The sequence below is a fragment of the Schistocerca nitens genome, chromosome 2 (assembly GCF_023898315.1).
Source record: "Schistocerca nitens isolate TAMUIC-IGC-003100 chromosome 2, iqSchNite1.1, whole genome shotgun sequence".
Lineage (NCBI taxonomy): Eukaryota > Metazoa > Arthropoda > Insecta > Orthoptera > Acrididae > Schistocerca > Schistocerca nitens.
In genome coordinates this window covers 464133781-464152950 of record NC_064615.1, presented here as the reverse complement: position 1 = coordinate 464152950, position 19170 = coordinate 464133781, and the positions used below count along the sequence as shown (strand labels likewise).

Here is a 19170-nt window from a genome sequence, read left to right as displayed (position 1 = left end):
GCACTTCATTCATTGTCAATTTCCTGCATATGCAAACACGCCCGCCCGCTTCGCTGCCACCACCACCCCACCCCTTGCATACCACCTGGTCACAGTAAGACACCTATAGCAAACCTGCTAACTGCCACTATGTAAGAGGAACACAGCCCATGGTAGGCAAATCTCTCCTGACAATGAACAGAGTGCAAACCATCGAAAGTCTGTGTATCTACTCAAATGTGGTGTGGTGTGGTTTGAACACAAGAGAATTTTATATACAATAAGATGATTCTGCTACAAGGGTGCTTGAAAAAGTAAGTTACGCATTATTATGACAGACCAGTTCACTTTCATAGATACATGACACTATTTTCAACATAGTCACAAAGTCTCTGCAAACAATGGTTGTTAAGTTATACCCAACAGTTCAATAGAAATCTGCCCCTTGGTCACAGAGCCATTGAGAATTGCTGTTTGAACATTCCCATCACTGGAAATTCTCTTTCTCTAGCAGGTGTTCTTTCAGCATGCCAAAAAGATGGAAATCACAAGGTGTAAGATTTCCCTTCCTTCACAGTCAGAATCACAGATGTTTGTACAATCTTGATCAAATTGTTAGCACCATGAATATGTGCAGTTCAGATGTTCTGAGCATAAGACTCGCACTGGTCCACATAAATAAGCTCTGGAGTACGTTTCCAGTCCTGTGTCACTTTATTTGCACATTATGATGCTTCTGTTACATGCTGTGAGGGTACAAAGACACGAATTAATAATTCGGGTGTTTACAAGATACCTGCCCCATAATACCTGATATAATTTAGAAATCATGGCTAGTCGGTAGACAATTAAGTTTAACTTACATTACTAGGATGAGTAGTTGTATTGAACAGATTCTAGGTTCGTTGTGTTTGGATTATTTGTCACAGTTGCTCCTAGGATGTTGTGCGGTGGGGAAAAGACATCTGATGAAACCATATCATTGCAAGTACCACAGAGTCTACAGCACCATGCGCCACACCATGGAGCCCATTCACGAAGAAGTTCTATGACAATGATCAATGCTGCCCTAAGAGTGTTGAATGTGGTAAAGGAGGATTCCGCCAATAGCCTTTGAACAGTTTAGTCACACTTGTATTACTAAGGAGTTGTAACTTGAGTTGTTAATTGAGTTGTTTAATGATTTGTTAATTCAAGTCTGTTTGTAATCTGGCAAATAAAACCAGATAATCTTCCAGGACATCTGAATAGTTCTTCTTTGTAAAAAGCAATTTTCAGGAAGAACTTCTGGAAGAAATGGAAGTTCTGCCAGCTGCAGGTAAAAGTGCGTATCGAGATGGCAGAACCTTCCAACCGCACTGCTACAGAACTGTCTCTGCAGAAACCCCAGAACACTCTCTTCACCACTCTTATTGTGCAATGGTCTTAGAATGTGACAACACAACTTGATGTAGTCCATATGTAGCTCCCTTCACAAATCAGTTCTATTAATTGATTCAGACACTGCACAAAGGAAATTATTTAAACATACACATAATCTTTTTACAGCAAGCACTCAAATCTAAATAGAAATGACTAATTATCTTTTGTATCTCCTCACTAAAATAAAAGGTATAAAGTGTATTGTTTTAAATGGATAATAAGCACAATGGATGCCCTTATCAGATTTTACAATACTGTTATCTGCCATGATAGTGTTTCAACAAGATTACAAGACCTGGGATGTGGACACACATATGGCAACCATTAAATATTTATGCTAAGTTATGGGACATTAATTGAGCATATTAAGACATGTTCAAGAGGACCAAGATGTGGTATGTTTGGTTTTGAGAAACCAGATATCATCAATATGATCCATGAGAAAACATAACTCTCAGTTAATGAAGAGATACTGAGTGATCTCAAAGCAAACATTCCTGTGTATGAAAGTTATTGTTGTTTTTTGAAAGAAAAAAATTCCCTTAGTTACATACTGTGATGTGTAAAGCACTGTATAAAGAATACTATATCACTATATGCAACCACACACTATTGCTGTACCTACAATCTTGTGACTAACATCTTATTTGATAATCTTGGAAGAACAGAAACTGATTTTTAAGTTACATACATGGTCCTGTCCTGGGAAATGTGCACTTGAATGAGTATAAGAGAAGCATTAACAAGCAATTGTTTTACATATTAATGTCACAACTGTAGCACCATAAAATGGAACCTATTAATAAACAGCAGGTGTATGGAAAAATTCTATTTCAAGAACTATGCATAAAAAACTTTCCTACAGTTTAATTTTTGATCTCACCAAGAGTGCCTATAATTCTGCTCCTGAAATTTCCTTTGTGATCTGTTGGTGTTTCATATATTTTTAAGTATAAAAGATGAAGTATGCTAGTTGCTTAAATATATAATTATAGTTGGTTACATACACAATTATTTATTATGTTCAACTGTGGGTTATTCTCAAAACAATGTGATGACTGCATTGTGCAGCAATTGCTGCTAAATAAATAAGATGAGTCTCAATAATTTGATACTTGATAATTCTCTCACGACTGAAGACTATGCGACAAGTGAGGCGCTCTCAAAGTTTTTAAAATGTCATGCAATCACACTAAAAAATGTGCAGAAAGACTGCAAACACAGTCATTTCCCTTTGTATTGTTAAGTAAATATTTCATGTGGTTCATTAGCCTGGTGCTAAACTTTCAATTGGACCTATTTTGGTGACGTGTGTGTCCCTCACCTACCACAGTTATCCAATTAGGGAAAGGGCGTCTACAGTTAAACAAGGAATCCAAACCACATGTCGTTTCTGGAGACATCTCACATCACTGAGAGGTGAAGCCTAGGTTAAAATGTGGACCAAAAAGTGCATAGTCCAATCGGGATTTGATTATATGTCTTCTTTGTTTCCTGTCAAGCATTTTACGTCTAGACCACCAGGATTGACTTTGTACTGATGAACTAAAACCATTTTTGAATATGCACAACCCACACAACATGTTCAACACAGACAACACTGAAATTCTTTCACTTGTGCTTAATAGCATTGAAAAAGGTGTGAATGTGAACTAAACAGCTGTGACAAGTATAAACACGAAGTTCAGTTTTGTATTGCAAATAGAAAATGTGGAGCAGCTATCACAGTCACAGGAATTAGTGAAATTCTACCAAGCTCTCATATGTTACCCTTTGGGGATGTTGTTGATAAAATTTGTGTCCATGATTTTCTAACCGAAGTTGAACTGTTGGCCTGTCAGGATGAGGACAATGAAGACAACAAAGACCAACTGCCAACTCCAGTCACTCCGGAAACAGTTGTCACTCATTTCCATTCTGAGGATGATTCCTCTTGGCTCTCACTACCAATAAAAAAATTGCTGGACAATGCTAAATGGAGCTCATTCTCTCAAAGGAAAATCACAGACTATTTTTTGAAATGATGAGTGACATTTTCATTGGTGTCTTGTTTATATACTCTATGTATATACCATAAATATATATGTATGTATTATTTTGTACATCATTAAAATAAAAATTAATGTACACATGTAGATACAAAAACTTACTCTTACTTAAAATCTTATTTTGCTGAATTTATTCCTCTGTTTTTCTCGGTTATTTGAAGCCTATTATTTTGAATTCTTCGTTATTTGAACTTTTCTCTGGTGCTCTGCTTTTCAAATTATCTAGAGTCAGCTGTTATACTAACTAATATTTATCAGAGATGTTGAAATTAAAGATACAGGAATAACGAATTGAAAGTGATCATCATTTTTAAAATAAAGTGTTAGATGTAGTAAGTCTAGTGTCAGAATTCTTGCAAAAAGGCCACAGTCCACATACAGTAATACAAAGCACCGACTGTATGAAGTATTCTCTCTCTCAGTCACTTGATATATCTTCCCCCCCCCCCCCCCCCCCCCCCCCCCTCTCTCTCTCTCTCTCTCTCTGCATGTGTATTCGTGTGATGCATATTGCTGAATAAGAGTCATTATAATAAAGAGTTTACCCATGGGATCGTAGAGCCATGGCATCAGCAATTTGCTTCAGGCGTACAACGCCATTCAAGATTATTCGGATCTGGTCCCGACTTGTTGCAAATTCACTGTGTGTCTCTGGAGGAACAAGATCCTGTGAAGAAGAATTACCAAACAAATAATCATAAATTCAAAAATTGAAAGTAAGTTTTTGTAAAAAAAAATCAATAAGCTCATCCAAAACCACTGATCAACAAATGCCACGAGCGGAATAATATTACTTTTAATCACAATGTTACTTACTTTGGCCGTAGCTGCTAGCTCTGATGTCGTAAATTCATCTGGCATTCTGCGAAAAACTTCGCGTATTTTGTATTGCACATCAGGTCCACCATACGTAAGAAAGAAATTTACAAGAGGATCCTTATTGACAATAGGATGTCTTGCCACAAGAGTCAACCATCGCCGTAATGACTTCCGTCTTTCTTCAATAAAATGCGAATCAGCTGTGAAGTAAATAAAAGGAAAATTCAATTGTAATTCTTTTAAAGTTAGCTGTAGGATATGAATCCAAGTTTTAAAATGTAGCACATATTATTCATGGTTTGTACTGGATTATACAACAAAATTATCCTTTATTGTGCAACAGTCACATAATTGCACTGTACAAGAAACACAACCTGTAGCTCAGGAAATGAAAGCCAACAAAGCAGGGCCCAAAAGTGGTCAAATTATCCCTTCAGGAGTGGAGGGAAAAAATGTAATGTGCTGAACAGTTACATAACACAGAATTAGAGTGCACTACTGCAGAGCCTTACGTAAAAGTCAGTCACAACAGTCCAAGAAATGAAACTCAGAATTTTTCTGTCTAAGCATAATTTATGTGACCAATTAAGGGTAAACTGCAATGATTATTATACTTTGCTAACTTGAAGGAAGCTTAAGGTTTACCGTCCTATCAGTGAAGGGCCATTCTTGGTAATCTCACAGGGGGTGAGAAGATGACCATTTCAGAATTTAGTCATATTTGGTACATGGATAACTACAAACTTAATAGTAAAAACACCAAATAGCGTTGTCCAACTCTAACTGTTTTCGATAAATTCAGCTTTGGAGGCTCAAAGGTGTGTACTCTGTCATTTGTTAGGCACCAATTTCCCTATTTTCAAAGCCCTACTATTCCCCACTTTTTTATGCATATAGTGTGTAGGCCTCTAAGCTAATATAATGAATAATGAACATCATTCAGATTTCTTATGAAAAATGTTGGAAAAAACTTTTTCCACACTGTGCTTTAAAAGCGTAATTTTTTTAAAAAATCATAGCTTTGCACAGGGAAACAGTATGTACCTCAGATTGTGCACTGTAACTCTTTAGTCTTAGTACACTGAAGAGCCAAAGAAACTGGTACACCTGCCTAATACTGTATAGGGGCCCCCCACGAGCATGCAGAAATGCCACAACATGACGTGGCATGGACTCACTAATGTCTGAACTAGTGCCGGAGGGAACTGACACCATAAATCCTGCAGGGCTGTCCATTGATCCATAACAGTACAACAGGGTGCAGATCTCTTCTGAACAGCATGTTGCAAGTCATCTTAGATATGCTCAGTAATTTTCGTATCTGGGCAGTTTGGAGGCTGGTGGAAGTGTTTAAACTCAGAAGATGTTCCTGGAGCCACTCTGTAGCAATTCTGCATGTGGGGTATTGCATTGTCCTGCTGGAATATATTGGAATGCACAATGGACATGAATGGATGCAGGTGATCAGACAGGATGCTTATGTATGTGTCACCTGTCAGAGTCGTATCTAGATGTATAGGGGGCCCCATATCATTCCAACTGCACATGCCCCACACCATTTCAGAGCCTCCATCAGCTTGAACAGTCCCCTGCTGACAAGCAGGGTCAAGGATTCATGAGGTTGTCTCCATACCCAATACCTTAGTTGGTCACATTTATTAGCTGGAAAATCCCCACTTCATCACTACCTCGGAGATGCTGTGTCCCATCCCCCATGTGCCAACTATAACACACATTCGAACTCACTTAAATCTTGATAACCTACAATTGTAGCAGCAGTAACCAACCTAACAACTGCGCCAGACACTTGTTGTCTTATATAGGCATTGCTGACGGCAGCGCCGTATTTTGCCTACTTACATATCTCTGTGTTTGAGTACGCATGCCTGTACCAGGTTCTTTGGTGCTTCAGTGTACTAAGTATAAATAATAATGAAAAGTCATTGGCATTGCAATTAGTATTTCTTACCTTCACTTAAATATGACACCACTGCAAAAAACGTGAAATTTTATGAACTTCAAAGTCCCAGGGGGTGAAACGTAGACAACTGAATCAACTTGATTTTTTGTTGAAATGTTTACATATATGACAGCAATCTTAGGTGCAAAAGAGGATATTTTCTAAAATATTGTTCCATGAAAACAGCAATCTCAGGTATATCAATAAAATTTGCTAAAAAATTCTTGATTGCATAAATATTTAATTTAAAATGGTGACCAGTTTTGATCTACTGTGCTTAGATCATCCTCAGATCTTGTACTCCTTGATGATGACACGAGCTGGGCCAGCTGATCAGGTTGCTCTCGAGTACATCTCCTAGATCGAAACCAGTCACCACCTTAAATAAAATATTTATTTTAGCAAAATTTGAAGAAAAATACCCTAATTCATTCTATTCACTGACAAAGGATAAAATAAGAATGCCACTTACATATACCATCCACATTCAACACTACAGGTTGGTTGTTTGGTTTAAGAGATGGGGGTGGGTGGGGGAGCTAACTGCTAGGTCATTGGTCCCTTGTTCTGATTAAAATAATTCCACGTGGGTGGGTGTAAAATAATCGAGACATACAAAACAGCTGGAAGAAAGGAGAAAACCACAAGAATGACAGAAGGGCAACAAACACTAAAATGGACAAAATCGGACAAGAAAACGACAAGAGACACGCAAGAAATATGTAGAAGAGATCAAAACAAGAGAGCAGATTACCATGGCTGGCTGACCATGAGAATAAAAAGGAGAAGGCAGCCACGCTCCAACACATTAAAACCTCCACCCTAAAAGCACTAGGGTGGAGGACACTGAAGGACAAAGGACATGCGCGAAAACTTAGATCAAATGATAAAACACACCCTCATGAATAAAACTTAAAACTAAATCTGCTGTTGAGGCATTGTCTCCCAACACCAAAGGTAGGGTGCTGGGAAGGTTAAAAGTCCGCCGCAGAGCGACTAAAGTGGGCAGTCCAGCAAGAGGGGGATGACCGACATTTGTGAGCCACAGTGATACTAAGGTGGGTGCTCACAACGGAGGAGGTAACCATGTGTTAGCCATGTATGGCTAATTTGGAGCCAAGCAGAGGACCACTGATTCTCTGCGAGAGGACTGCCTGGAAGACTTCCACATATTCATAGTCTCGTTAATGACACACAGTTTGTGGTGTGTACTGTTGTGCCATTCTGTCTCCCAAAGCCGAAAAACCCTGTGGCGTAATACAGAAAGCAGGTCAGTTTCAGAGATGCCCATTTCCAGAAGCGGTTTCTGCGTAGCCTATTTGGCCAGCCTGTCAGCAAGTTCATTGCCTGGGATTCCAATGTGTTCTGGGGTCCACACAAACACCACTGAACAACAGGACCATTCCAGGTAATAGATGGACTCCTGAATAGAAGCTACCAAAGGATGGTGAGCGTAGCACTGGTCGATAGCTTGCAGGCTGCTCAAGGAGTCAGTACACAGGAGAAATGACTTGCCAGGGCATGAGATGTGTTCAAAAGCATGAGATATGGCTACCAGCTCTACAGTGAAAACACTGCAGCCATCTGGCAAGGAGTGCTGTTCAATATGTCCTCCATCATCATACGCAATGCCTACGTGACCACCAGCCAATGAGCCATCGGTGTAAAGCACTTCATGGCCTTGGTACACGTTGATAAAACGAGAGGAAGTGATAGTGGGGAGCCGCAGGGTTAACTGAGTCCTCAGGGCTATGTGAAAGATACCAGAAGAATCTGTGGCCTGTGTGTACACCATGAAGGCGTAAGTGAATGGATCTCGAGGAGAAGTGGTATCGGGAAGGACTCCAATTCAGACAGATGGGACTGGACACGAACCACAATTGTAAGCCTGACCTGGGCCACTGATGCGAGAGATGAACCACTGTGGTTGGGAAAAGGAGATGGTAACTGGGATACACAGGAGAACTACGAATGAGTGCAACATAACTGGCAAGCAATTGTGCATGCCTAACCTCCAGTGGAGGGACTCCGGCCCCCACCAGGACACTGGTCACCGGACTTGTTCTAAAAGATCCTGTTGCTAGGCGAACACCACAGTGGTGCACTAGGTCGAGTAAATGCAATACTGAGGGTGCAGCCAAACCATAAACAGATTCCCATCGCCAAGGTGGGATTGAATAGGGTGTCTGTAGAGATGCTGCAGCATAGAGCGATTTGCACCCCCAATTGGTGTTGCTCAGGCAGCGGAGGGCATTGAGGTGCTGCCGGCACTTCCACTTAAGCTGATGAAGGTGAGGTAGCCAAGTCAATTGGGCACGCAAAACCAGTCCTAAGAATCTGTATGACTCCACTACAATGAGTGGAGCATCATTAACGTAAAGTACTGGTTCTGGATGAACGGTGCGACACCGGCAGAAATGCATGACACACAACTCGCGGCTGAAAACTAGAAGCCGTGGGCTACAGCACATGACTGTGCCTTGTGAATGGCTTCATGTAGGCGCACCTTAGCAACACCCGAACTGGAGGAACAGTACGAAATGCAGAAGTCATCCGCATACAGAGACGGTGAGACTGACAGCACTACAGCTGCTGCTAGACCGTTAACAGGCACTAAAAATAGAGAGACACTCAATGCAGAGCCCTGCAGAACAACATTCTCCTGAATATGGGAGAAACTATGGGAGGCACAGACTTGGACATGGAAAGTATGGAGTGACAGAAAGTTCTGGATAAAAATCGGGAGCGGGCCCGTGGACCTCACTCAAATAATGTGGCAAGGATTTGATATCGCCAGATCATGTCTGTATGCTTTACCTAAATCAGAAAAGACAGAAACCAGATGTTGGCGTCTGGAAAAGTCTGTTCGGATGGCAGACTCGAAGGACCCAAGATTATCAGTGGTGGAGCAACCCTGGCGGAAGCCGCCCTGACATGGAGCCAGTAGGCCACGTGATTCCAGGACCGAACCCAACCGCTGACACACAATACGAACCAGCAGCATACAAACAAAGTTGGTGAGGCTGATGGGCTGTTAGCTATCCACATCAAGCAGGTTATGACAGGGTTTGAGCAACGGAATGATGCTGCTCTTCCACCATTGCAATGGAAAAACACCATTTCACCAGATCTGGTTGAAGATGACGAGGAAATGTTGCTTGTAGTCAGACGAGAGATGTTTAATCATCTGACTGTGGATCTGATCCAGCCCACAAGCTGTGGTGGGGCAATGTGCAAGGGCACTGAGGAACTCCCACTCTGTAAATGGGGCATTATAGGGTTGACTGTGGCATGTAGTGAACGAGAGGAATTTCCTTTCCACTCCCCATTTGAGGGTGCGAAAGGTTGGGGGATAGTTCTCAAACAGAGACTCGAGCAGAGTGTTCAGCAAAGTGCTTGGCAATCGCGTTTGCTTTGGTAGATAACACGCCATTGATGTTCATGCCAGGGACACCTGTTGGGGTCTGGTACCCAAAAAGACGTCTGATCTTCATCCCGACTTGGGAAGGTGATGTATGGCACCCAATTGTTGACACATACGTCTCCCAACACTCCTGTTTTCATTGTTTTATAAGATGGTGAATGTGGGCACAGAGCCACTTAAAGGCTATAAGGTGCTCTAGGGAAGGGTGTCACTTATGTCACTGTAGAGCTCGCCGACACACTTTAATTGCCTCAGCGACTTCCAGTGACCACCAAGGGACTGTCTTTTGCTGGGGCACCCTAAAGAACGACGGATCGCGTTTTCCGAAGCAGAAATGATCGCTGTAGTGACCTGCTCAATGACAACATCATGACATGTTGGGGAGATTCAGCAGTGACAGCAGAGTTGAAGGCTTCCCAGTCTGCCTTGTTTAAAGCCCATATGGGTAGGCACCTGTGGGCATGACGCCGGGGGAGTGACAGAAAGATGGGGAAGTGATCACTACCACATAGATCGTCATGTGTTCTCCAGTAGATAGATGGGAGAAGTCCTTGGTTGCAAATTGGTAAATCAATGACCGAGTAATTACCAAGAGCCATACTCAAATGTGTACTTAAGAGGCAGAGGTCGAGTTGGGACAGTAAATTTTCTATATCTCTGCCATGGCCAATAAGCAAGGTGCCAGCCCACAAAGGGTTATGGGCGTTAAAATCTCCCGAAAGTAGCAAAGGTTTAGGGAGTTGATCAATCAGTGCAGCCAATACGTTCAGGGGTACTGCACCATCTGGAGGGAGATATACGCTGCAGACAGTTATTTTCTGTGTCGTCTGTATCCTGACAGCCAAAGCTTCAGGAGAAGTTTGAAGAGGCACAGGTTCACTACATACCGATTTCATAACATAAATGCATACTGCACCTGACACTATTATATTCGCTATGGTTCTTGTAATATGCCCTGTAGCCGCGAAGGGCATTAGTCCACATTGCTGGGAACCAGGTCTCCTGGAGGGCAATGCAGAAAGCAGGTATAAAGCTTAACAGTTGCCATAGCACAGCCAGGTGGTGGAAAAAACTGCCGCAATGAAGTGATCATGAGACTGGGAAGGCACAAAACACTCGATGAGGCAGTCTATGCCTCAAGGTCACCTGCTGCCACCGACTTATTTCCTGAACAGGCTATGTCCATTGCGTCTGAGGGTGTGGCGAGATCTAGGTCCTCAGCGGACACCAGAATCTTCACCTCATCCTCAGATGCAGAGCTTGTAGGCAGCGGTGGTATGAGTGCCACCCCAATTCCCTTGGGCTTAGGGCTCTTCTTTCTGGATTTCTCTCTCTGATCTTTGGGTTTCTCTGACTGGGAAGGATTCACTGATTCAGTCTCCGGGACTGAGGATGATTGTGAAGCTCTATGACCACCTGCATTTGGGCACTTCAGCCACTGGCGGGTGTCATCTTTCTCACTAGCAGAAACCTGGGAAGGGAGTGACCCAAGGGACCCCTTCCTAGCGAGAGGAGCCGAAGAAGACTTATGCTTCTCCAGCTGATAAGTCGGGACTGGTGTACCTAATGGTTGGGGGGGTGGGGTGGGGGGGCAACAGGCAGGGAAGTGACCCCCCCCCCCCCCTACCATCAAGGCAGCAGGCATAGTCTTCCGGCTCTGTGAGCCAACTAACTCGCGGAACTGATGGTGCTATTACTGTTCTTGTAGCGGCGGCATAAGAGGTGGTCATAGCCACAGTATGTAGGCACTCAAATTTCCCCTTGGGTTCAGTGTAGGTCATTTGGTCCAGGGTCTTGTATTCTATGATTTTCCTTTCTCACTGTACAATCCTGCAGTCTGGTGAGCAAGGGGAATGGCGCTCTTCGCATTTCACACAGATGCAAAGAGGGGCACATGGAGTATTGAGATGGGATGAACATCCACAATCTCGACATGTGACGCTGGAAGTACAGTGGGAAGACATATGGCTGAACTTCCAGCACTTAAAGCACCATATTGGGGGGAGGGAAATATGGCTTACCCATCACCTTGATCTTCTCGAGTAATGTGTCACCCTCAAAGGGCCAAAATGAAGGCACCTGTTGCAACCTGATTATCCCTCGGATCCCGATGGACGCGCCAGATGAAATGAACTCCTCATCGCTTTAAGTTGGTGCACAACTTGTCGTCAGACTGCAAAAGAAGGTCTCTGTGGAATATAATACCCTGAACCATATTTAAGTTCTTATGAGGTGTGATAGTAATGGAAACATTCCCCAGCTTGTCACAGGTGAGTAATGCTTATGACTGGGCAGAGGATGCCGTTTTTATCAAGACTGACCCTGACCACATTTTGGACAAGCCCTCTATCTCCCCAAACGTGTCCTCTAAATGCTCTATAAAAACTGCGGCATCATCAAGACAAAGGAGTCCCCATCAGCTTTCGTACATACGAGGTACGGGGCGAATAAGATTCTCTGCCATCCTTAACCTGCTGTTCCTCCCATTGTGTGGCCAGGGAGGGGAACAATTTAGGATCACACTTCCATGTATTGTACTGAGACTTGGAACACTTAGAGACTGCTGACATTTGATCACCAGCAAGTGATTATGTGGTATGCTTCATTGCGCATTATCCGCCCTGGTGCCACCCACTCCAACCAAGGGCCCTCCCCACAAATGCCGCCCAGTCGCAGAAAAGTTCACCTGGCAGGATGGCCATTGCCAGGAGTTCCGATGCCCCAGGGTGACAGGCAGCTACGCCTTGGCATAAGTAGGGAGTTAACGGTGCAGGCATCAGCAGAGCGATCCTTGTGTAGACAGGGGGCTACAACCAATAGGGTACATGGCGGCTGCACCACAACAGACTGGCTATCGTGCTGGATATCGGGTGCGAAGAATTCCACGGTCATCATCGGCACAGAAAACAACACTGCATAATGGATGGAGGAAAACCCACCCAGGAAGGTGTCCTCACTTAAGAGATAGAGGACGAGTGGGACCGCAATGCGATGACAAGATAGTGGGCTAAAGATCTCAATGCACTATGGACATGATGCACCATGTAAGCCACCCTTCCCCATTTGGCTTTCTTCGGGAAAATTTTGAGAAATGGAGGTCGGGGACAATCACATAGGCCGAAAGGTGCGAGACTCCTTTTAGTCACTTCTTACGACAGGCAGGAATACCTCGGACCTATTCTACCAGCCAGGCCCACAGGGGGAACACTACATGGGATTGGTAAATAGAAACCATGAGTATTCTTGAAAAACTGTTCCGGATATATTTGTGGTTGACCTGTAAGTAAACCACTGAGAGCTGAAATCAGTTATCAATCATTCTTTTTAATGTATATGTTGCAATTAACATTTAAAAGTCTTTTCAGTGTAAAGAATTACAGGAGAAAGCTTACTATTCCATTGGTGCAAATTAAAAAGACAACTTCAATTAAACAAAAGAAAAAATGCAAGCAATATTGAGAGTCATGAGCAACTGTTACCCTGCGCAGTTACGATCTCTTTAAAAATCAAATGTTCAGAGTATAATGTGAAAAAAAAATTTTTTTCAATATTTTTCATAAAACACTTGAATAATGCACCACACTTTTTTTACATTGTATCAACTTTGTAGCCTACATACTAGCATAAAAAACTGAGGTCTGTAGGTCAACTCAATTCTGAGGAGTAGGTTTCTGAAAATATGGAAACTTGTGGCTGACTTATGACTGGGTACACAACCTTGACCCTTCAAACCCAAATTTATAAAAAATGGTTAGAGTCAGGCAGTTTTACTTTTAAGACATGTAGATATCTTTCTACCAAATATGACTAAATTCTGAAATGGTGACCTTAGAAATTACACGGAAAGGTTATTGGGGACAGAGAACAAGCTGGGGTTGGATAAGGTTGGGGGAAAATAATCACACTGTTGTTTCAAAGGAACCACCCTGGCATTTGCTTTAACTGAGTACCAGAAACAGTGGAAAACTTTAATCTGGGTGATCTATTGTAGATTTGATTTCCCCACTTCCACTGAATCACTAACTGGAGTTGTGTTACAGTTGTTAATTTAGAGTATTGAAGTTCCAAGAACAATTTTATGAATCAAAACTAGGCAAGAGTGTGTACATGTAATTGCGTACTTTTTATTGTATCATGCCGGGTGTCATTTCAACATATAAATTGCAGTAGTAAAAAAAAAAATTGTATGTTACAAGTTAAGTTTTTTATATTTAACTTGTGCACCTAAATGCATTTTGCCTTATTTACAAGGTGTGTTCAGTGGGTGTCCTGAAACATTACATGATTTTTTTGTTTGTTTGCGCATTTAGAGTTAAAACAGTTTATTCGTGTTTTTTTACAGTACAATGTAAAGGTACTTACAGATCAGCATCTATATCATCATTTGTAAGCAAAACAGCTTTCTATCATGTGGCAAACTATTGAAAACTTGCAGTTTTCGCTGTGGACACCGCAACATTTGAACCAATTTGCCACATAAGAGAAAGCTTTTTGGCTTACAAAATAATGAATTAGATGCTGATCAGTAAGTACCTTTCCATTTTATTACAAAAACTCCAATGAACTGTTTATAAAGCTCAAACCTGTATGTGTAAACAATAAATTGTGTAATATTTCAGGACACCCACTGAAGATGCCTTATAAACAAGGCAAAACACATCTACGCACACAAGTCAAATAAAAAATCTTACTGCGCAGTATGCAAAAGCCATTTTTCTTTTTATCTACTGCCGTCGCTGCCTAAATAGTCACCAAAAGAAACATATTTCAAAATGTATATTCACAGATATTATGTTTTGTCTATTTTTAGAAAATGGTTGGCAGCATCTGAAAGTAGACAAATTCACTTTTATTCACTGAAATCAAAGAAACCACTTTTACGACATTGAAAATTTACCAAAGAGACAAGAGAGGTCGAAAAATAGCACAGGTGCGAGTAGCACTCGCACACTGAGGGTTACGTAAAGGTTTAATTATGAATGTAGACAGTTCATCCATTCCGGGAATCAAGGACCTCGATAAATTTTGCCTGTTATGGACATTGCGCCTCACAGTGGTTTGTAGAGTATAGATGTAGATGTAGATGATATTGGCAAGATATTGCCTCTCAGGATTCCAAGAGTTTCGAGAATGTTTTAATTTCAATTTAGAAGTTGGAAAACAAATGGGAAAAGAAATATTTTTTTCATGCGATACAATTACAAATTTTCTTCCTTTTTCCTTTACCTGTACTGTGAAACATTGCTACTTGCCAAATATCATGATTCTGGGTCAACGGGAAGAACCTGATAGGTTCCAATAAGTGAGTTTGTGACAGTCAAAATATCTAACATTAATAGCCATATCCTTTTGTTGCACTGACTTAGAAGCTTACATTTATTACCCTGTCAAGCGACCACTGATCTTAGCATGTGATATAATCAGATCGAGATCTAGGGGGGTGTGGGGGGGCAACTGGGGTATCTGCACTAGGCAGCAATTTCAGGGGGGCACCAAATTTACATTCATGAAGAACAAAATCTTGTTTCACAAAAGCGCCTAGTCTCCAGAGCACCTTAGTCTAATGATAGTTCATATGTTTTTGAAATGCATCCCTACCAGTTTTTGAACACATTCTAAGTTGATTTCTGTACAAATAACAAGTTAATTTTTGAATGCTTACATAGTACGTGACATCTCTCCCAGGAGAATCCCCATTCTGTCTAAAAATATAAAACTTTCCTACAGGCAAAAGAGGATGTGACTATACGAGCTGAGCCGAATGAACCCAAAAGGAGATGTGGCTATACGAGCTGAGTTGAATAAACCCAAATGGGTCAATGCCAATCACTGTTTGTTTATGTGGTTGATTGGGCAAGCCATTGATAAGCATTGTTATAATTATTAGCAAAATCCATAAATTCAGACTAGCAGAGTGTAAATAAATGACTAACAGGAATAAAGTAAGAAAGATTACACATTATCTTCTCGGTGTATCCAAGAAATGAAATTTTGACAGAAGATCTTTGCCAGAAAGCCGTACTACTAATGGCCAGTTTTACACCCCCAGTTAGCAACTGCTGAAGTTTTCTTCTCGGAATAGTGCAGAAAACGTATTGTATGAACATGTAATAACGCCTAACCAGAGAATAAACATGAGATAACGGAAACGGTGATTCTGGCAGGGTCAGGAAAATTAACCAGAGAGTAAGTTTTGACAATGGCAGGAATAGTTATAGGATTAGTAATTGACAAGATTGTTTGTTAGATCGAGGAAGGGGAAGACATGAGGCCATCACACAAATTATATAGAAGAATATGATGTTTCCAAATTTGATAAAAATTTCATACTACTACTACTACTACTACTTTTCGATCTCATGTTTGAGAAATTGGAGCATATGAATGAAATGTGAAACTATTTACTAACATAAAACTTTTTGCTTGTAGTAGGCTTCATAGGCATATGATATTCATACTTCCTGAATTCTATTCTGTTGTATTATTTACGTAAATGAGGTGGATAAAAATGAGCATTTGTGCCAAAACAGTCTCGCTTATTTGGCGCATGTTACAATTGCTGCAATACTAGATAAGCCTATTTCATTTTATCTAGCAGACAGTAACAAAATATATGCATTCAAACCGAGAAACCACACTAGTCTTGCGTAATTTTCATATAAACAGCTTTTTCAGTATTAGACAACAAAATTTTGATTTTTCATGTAGCAAAAAATTTGAGGAACTTTGATGAGGTAACAGATTCCTTCGCAGGAAGTAAAGCACTCCGTGTAAAGCTGTAGCAAGATTAGAGAAAGAAAAGGCTGAGACCTAAGGACTGAAGAAATGTATACTGTCTTGCTTGTCTCTTGTCTTTACTGCTTTTATGTTTCCTATATTTAATTTCATGCCACACAAAATTGAAAGTTATAAGCTAATATGCAATAACAGGCAAAAATTTTCTATTGAGTTCTTAATCTCCCAGTCACCAATAATCCCATCCAGTGTTAATTGTGAGGTTATTTATATTTCTTTATTTAAAGGAGGGGGTTGGTAGGATGTCAAACTGTCTGGCTGGGAGCAGGAGAGGCACCACAGGACATTTTAATTTCTACTGTCCTGAATGAAGGTTTGATGGATTCCACTGCAAAATATACATGTTTGAATTCAACAGAGCAAAATACAGTGAAGTACGATAGAAGAATGCTAAGTGAAGAGGCATGGCGATGCACTGTGGCACACTTGAGATCAAATAACATTTTACACTTCCTCGAACATATATGTTTTATATAACAAACTCTTCAAAAAGATGTATGCTACAAAATGAAAATATTTTTGAAAAATCTTTTTTTTTCTTTTTTTAATTTCTAGCATCATACATCAAACAATCAGAGGGGAGGGGGAATGGCACTATCAAGTTTCTATCCCAATTAGGAAATATCATAGGTCCGGGGCTGGAAATAATTACAAATTCACAATTTTTTGCTTTGGTTGCACTATGAAATCTTGCTTCTTGCCATATGTCATGATTCTAGGGCAACAGGAAGAACCCTGTAGGTTTTGATGAGTAATTTTGTGAGTATCAAAATACGTGACACACATGGTCATATCTTTCGATTGCGTTGACATAGAAGCTTCAATTTTTCTTTCACCGCCAAGTGACCATAGACTGTAGCAAGTGAAACAAGTTTCAACTTAATGCTTTTACCCATTTCTGCGAAAAAGTGTTTTCAATAGTCGGACAGACAGACGGATGGACAATGAAGTGATCCTACAAGGTTCCATTTCCACCGATCGATGTATGAAACCCTTAAAATTATGAAAGAGGCCGATTTCATTGCTGGTGTGGTCCACATAAAGTTCACTGAATTTGACTGTTTTCTTACAAGCACAACTGATGTGGAGTGTTCATTCTAACTGCAAAGTGGCCAATAAACATAACTATATGTGTTAGATGCACAATTACAGGTTTGCATGATATTAAGGACAAACATCTGTCCATAAAATGGGTGTCACGTACAAAAGTAAATCAACTGCTTTACAGACAGACAGTTGTCTTTCCCATACTAGTGCTTGTTTTTGTACAGAAATGTGTCACTGTTCTGGGGGTACAACAATACTCTCTCACTAAATGGGTAGACCTGGTTGGAGAAACGAATCAATGTTCAAAAATGCATTACACTGTATGCATTGTGTGTGCCTTTAAACTGTGTAAAATTTTGATATTTCTGTTTTTGTAGTTTGTTATAATTTGATGAAGGTCTCAGGTAACAATGACAGGAGATTGAGAGAGTGCTAGCAGTAAATGTGCACATCAGGAGACGGATCAACCGATGTAAAAGTAATTTCAGGTATATCCCAAGGGAGTGTGATAGAGCCACTATCACTGATAATAAACACAAATGATCAAATGGATGATGTCAGAAGATCCATAAGATTGTTTTCAGATGACACTGTTGTCTATAGTAGTGTTGCAATCCCAGAACACTTTACACCTGCAAACGACTGATGACATACATGGTCTAACAATCGACACTGAACACAAGTAAATGTAACATTACGTGAATAAATAGGCAAAGAGCTCCGTTACTGTTCAATTACACTACTGGTAACAAATTACTTGAAACCTTAACTGTGTATCATGGAGAAATTTCTGTTTAACATGTTGACAACTGTGAGACTGCAGGTGCATGCAGCAGAGGTTCACATGTGGCTCCATGTTCCCACCAGCAGCAACATGCTCCACATGTTTAGTAAAGCATATATGGCAGTGCTGTGCATTTATGTGTATTCCTCCTCTACTGTGTACATAATGAACATGATGAGAAAATATGAAAAATTAGAGCTTATATGGAGGCTTCCCATGCATAATTTGCAAATGGAACAACAAAGAGGGGAAATCAGAGAGGTACTATAAATATCCTCCATTACACACTTACCGGAGAATAGATTTAACTGTAACTTGTGAAGCATTCATAGCTTATTCTTGATCATTGCCCATCCACAATGATCAGACCTGAGATAACAGTACACACCCATGTGAGCCACATATGCACTTATACTTGGACTTAGCTAAAGAGAGCTAAATTTTACTTTAATAAATGTGAATTAATTTTCAGCAGTAGTCTTTTATAAATCATTTGAGGAATTAAAAGGGATCTGTAATGAAGTATGCTTGGAAAGAAAGACAATGAGTTAATACTTGATTCATGTTTCCTGTCATCATCATCATCATCATCATCATCATCATCATGTGCCTCATGTCTGTCATCTCAGCACAGAGAGCTACAAATATGTATCTGGTGTTAAGTTACACAACCTGTTGTATTTATCACATCAAATTTTAAAAAGCATGTTTTTATAAAATAAAACACTACAACCAATCACAGTCAAGTTTGTTTTTAATTTTCATAATGTATTTCCAAGAGATATTTGCATCTTTTAGTGGTGCATACTAGGTTACGTCATTTGTGTTGTTACCTCTCCGGTCAACATAAATTCTGGTCTCTGATATGTTTACTCTTGTTGTGGAAGAAGAA

The 19170-nt window shown here is 40.6% G+C and overlaps 1 protein-coding gene across 2 annotated transcripts in view; it reads right to left on the bottom strand.

The window, feature by feature from the left end:
- Positions 1-19170, bottom strand: part of LOC126236358 (sorting nexin-8-like) — a 156593-nt gene that overhangs the window by 46943 nt on the left and 90480 nt on the right. For both annotated transcript variants that reach the window (XM_049945590.1, XM_049945589.1), the window contains exons 6-7: positions 4266-4468; positions 3995-4116 (exon numbers count right to left, since the gene is read on the bottom strand). In XM_049945590.1, the coding sequence (XP_049801547.1) occupies positions 3995-4116; positions 4266-4468 (325 nt within the window). The remainder of the gene's footprint in view (positions 1-3994; positions 4117-4265; positions 4469-19170) is intronic.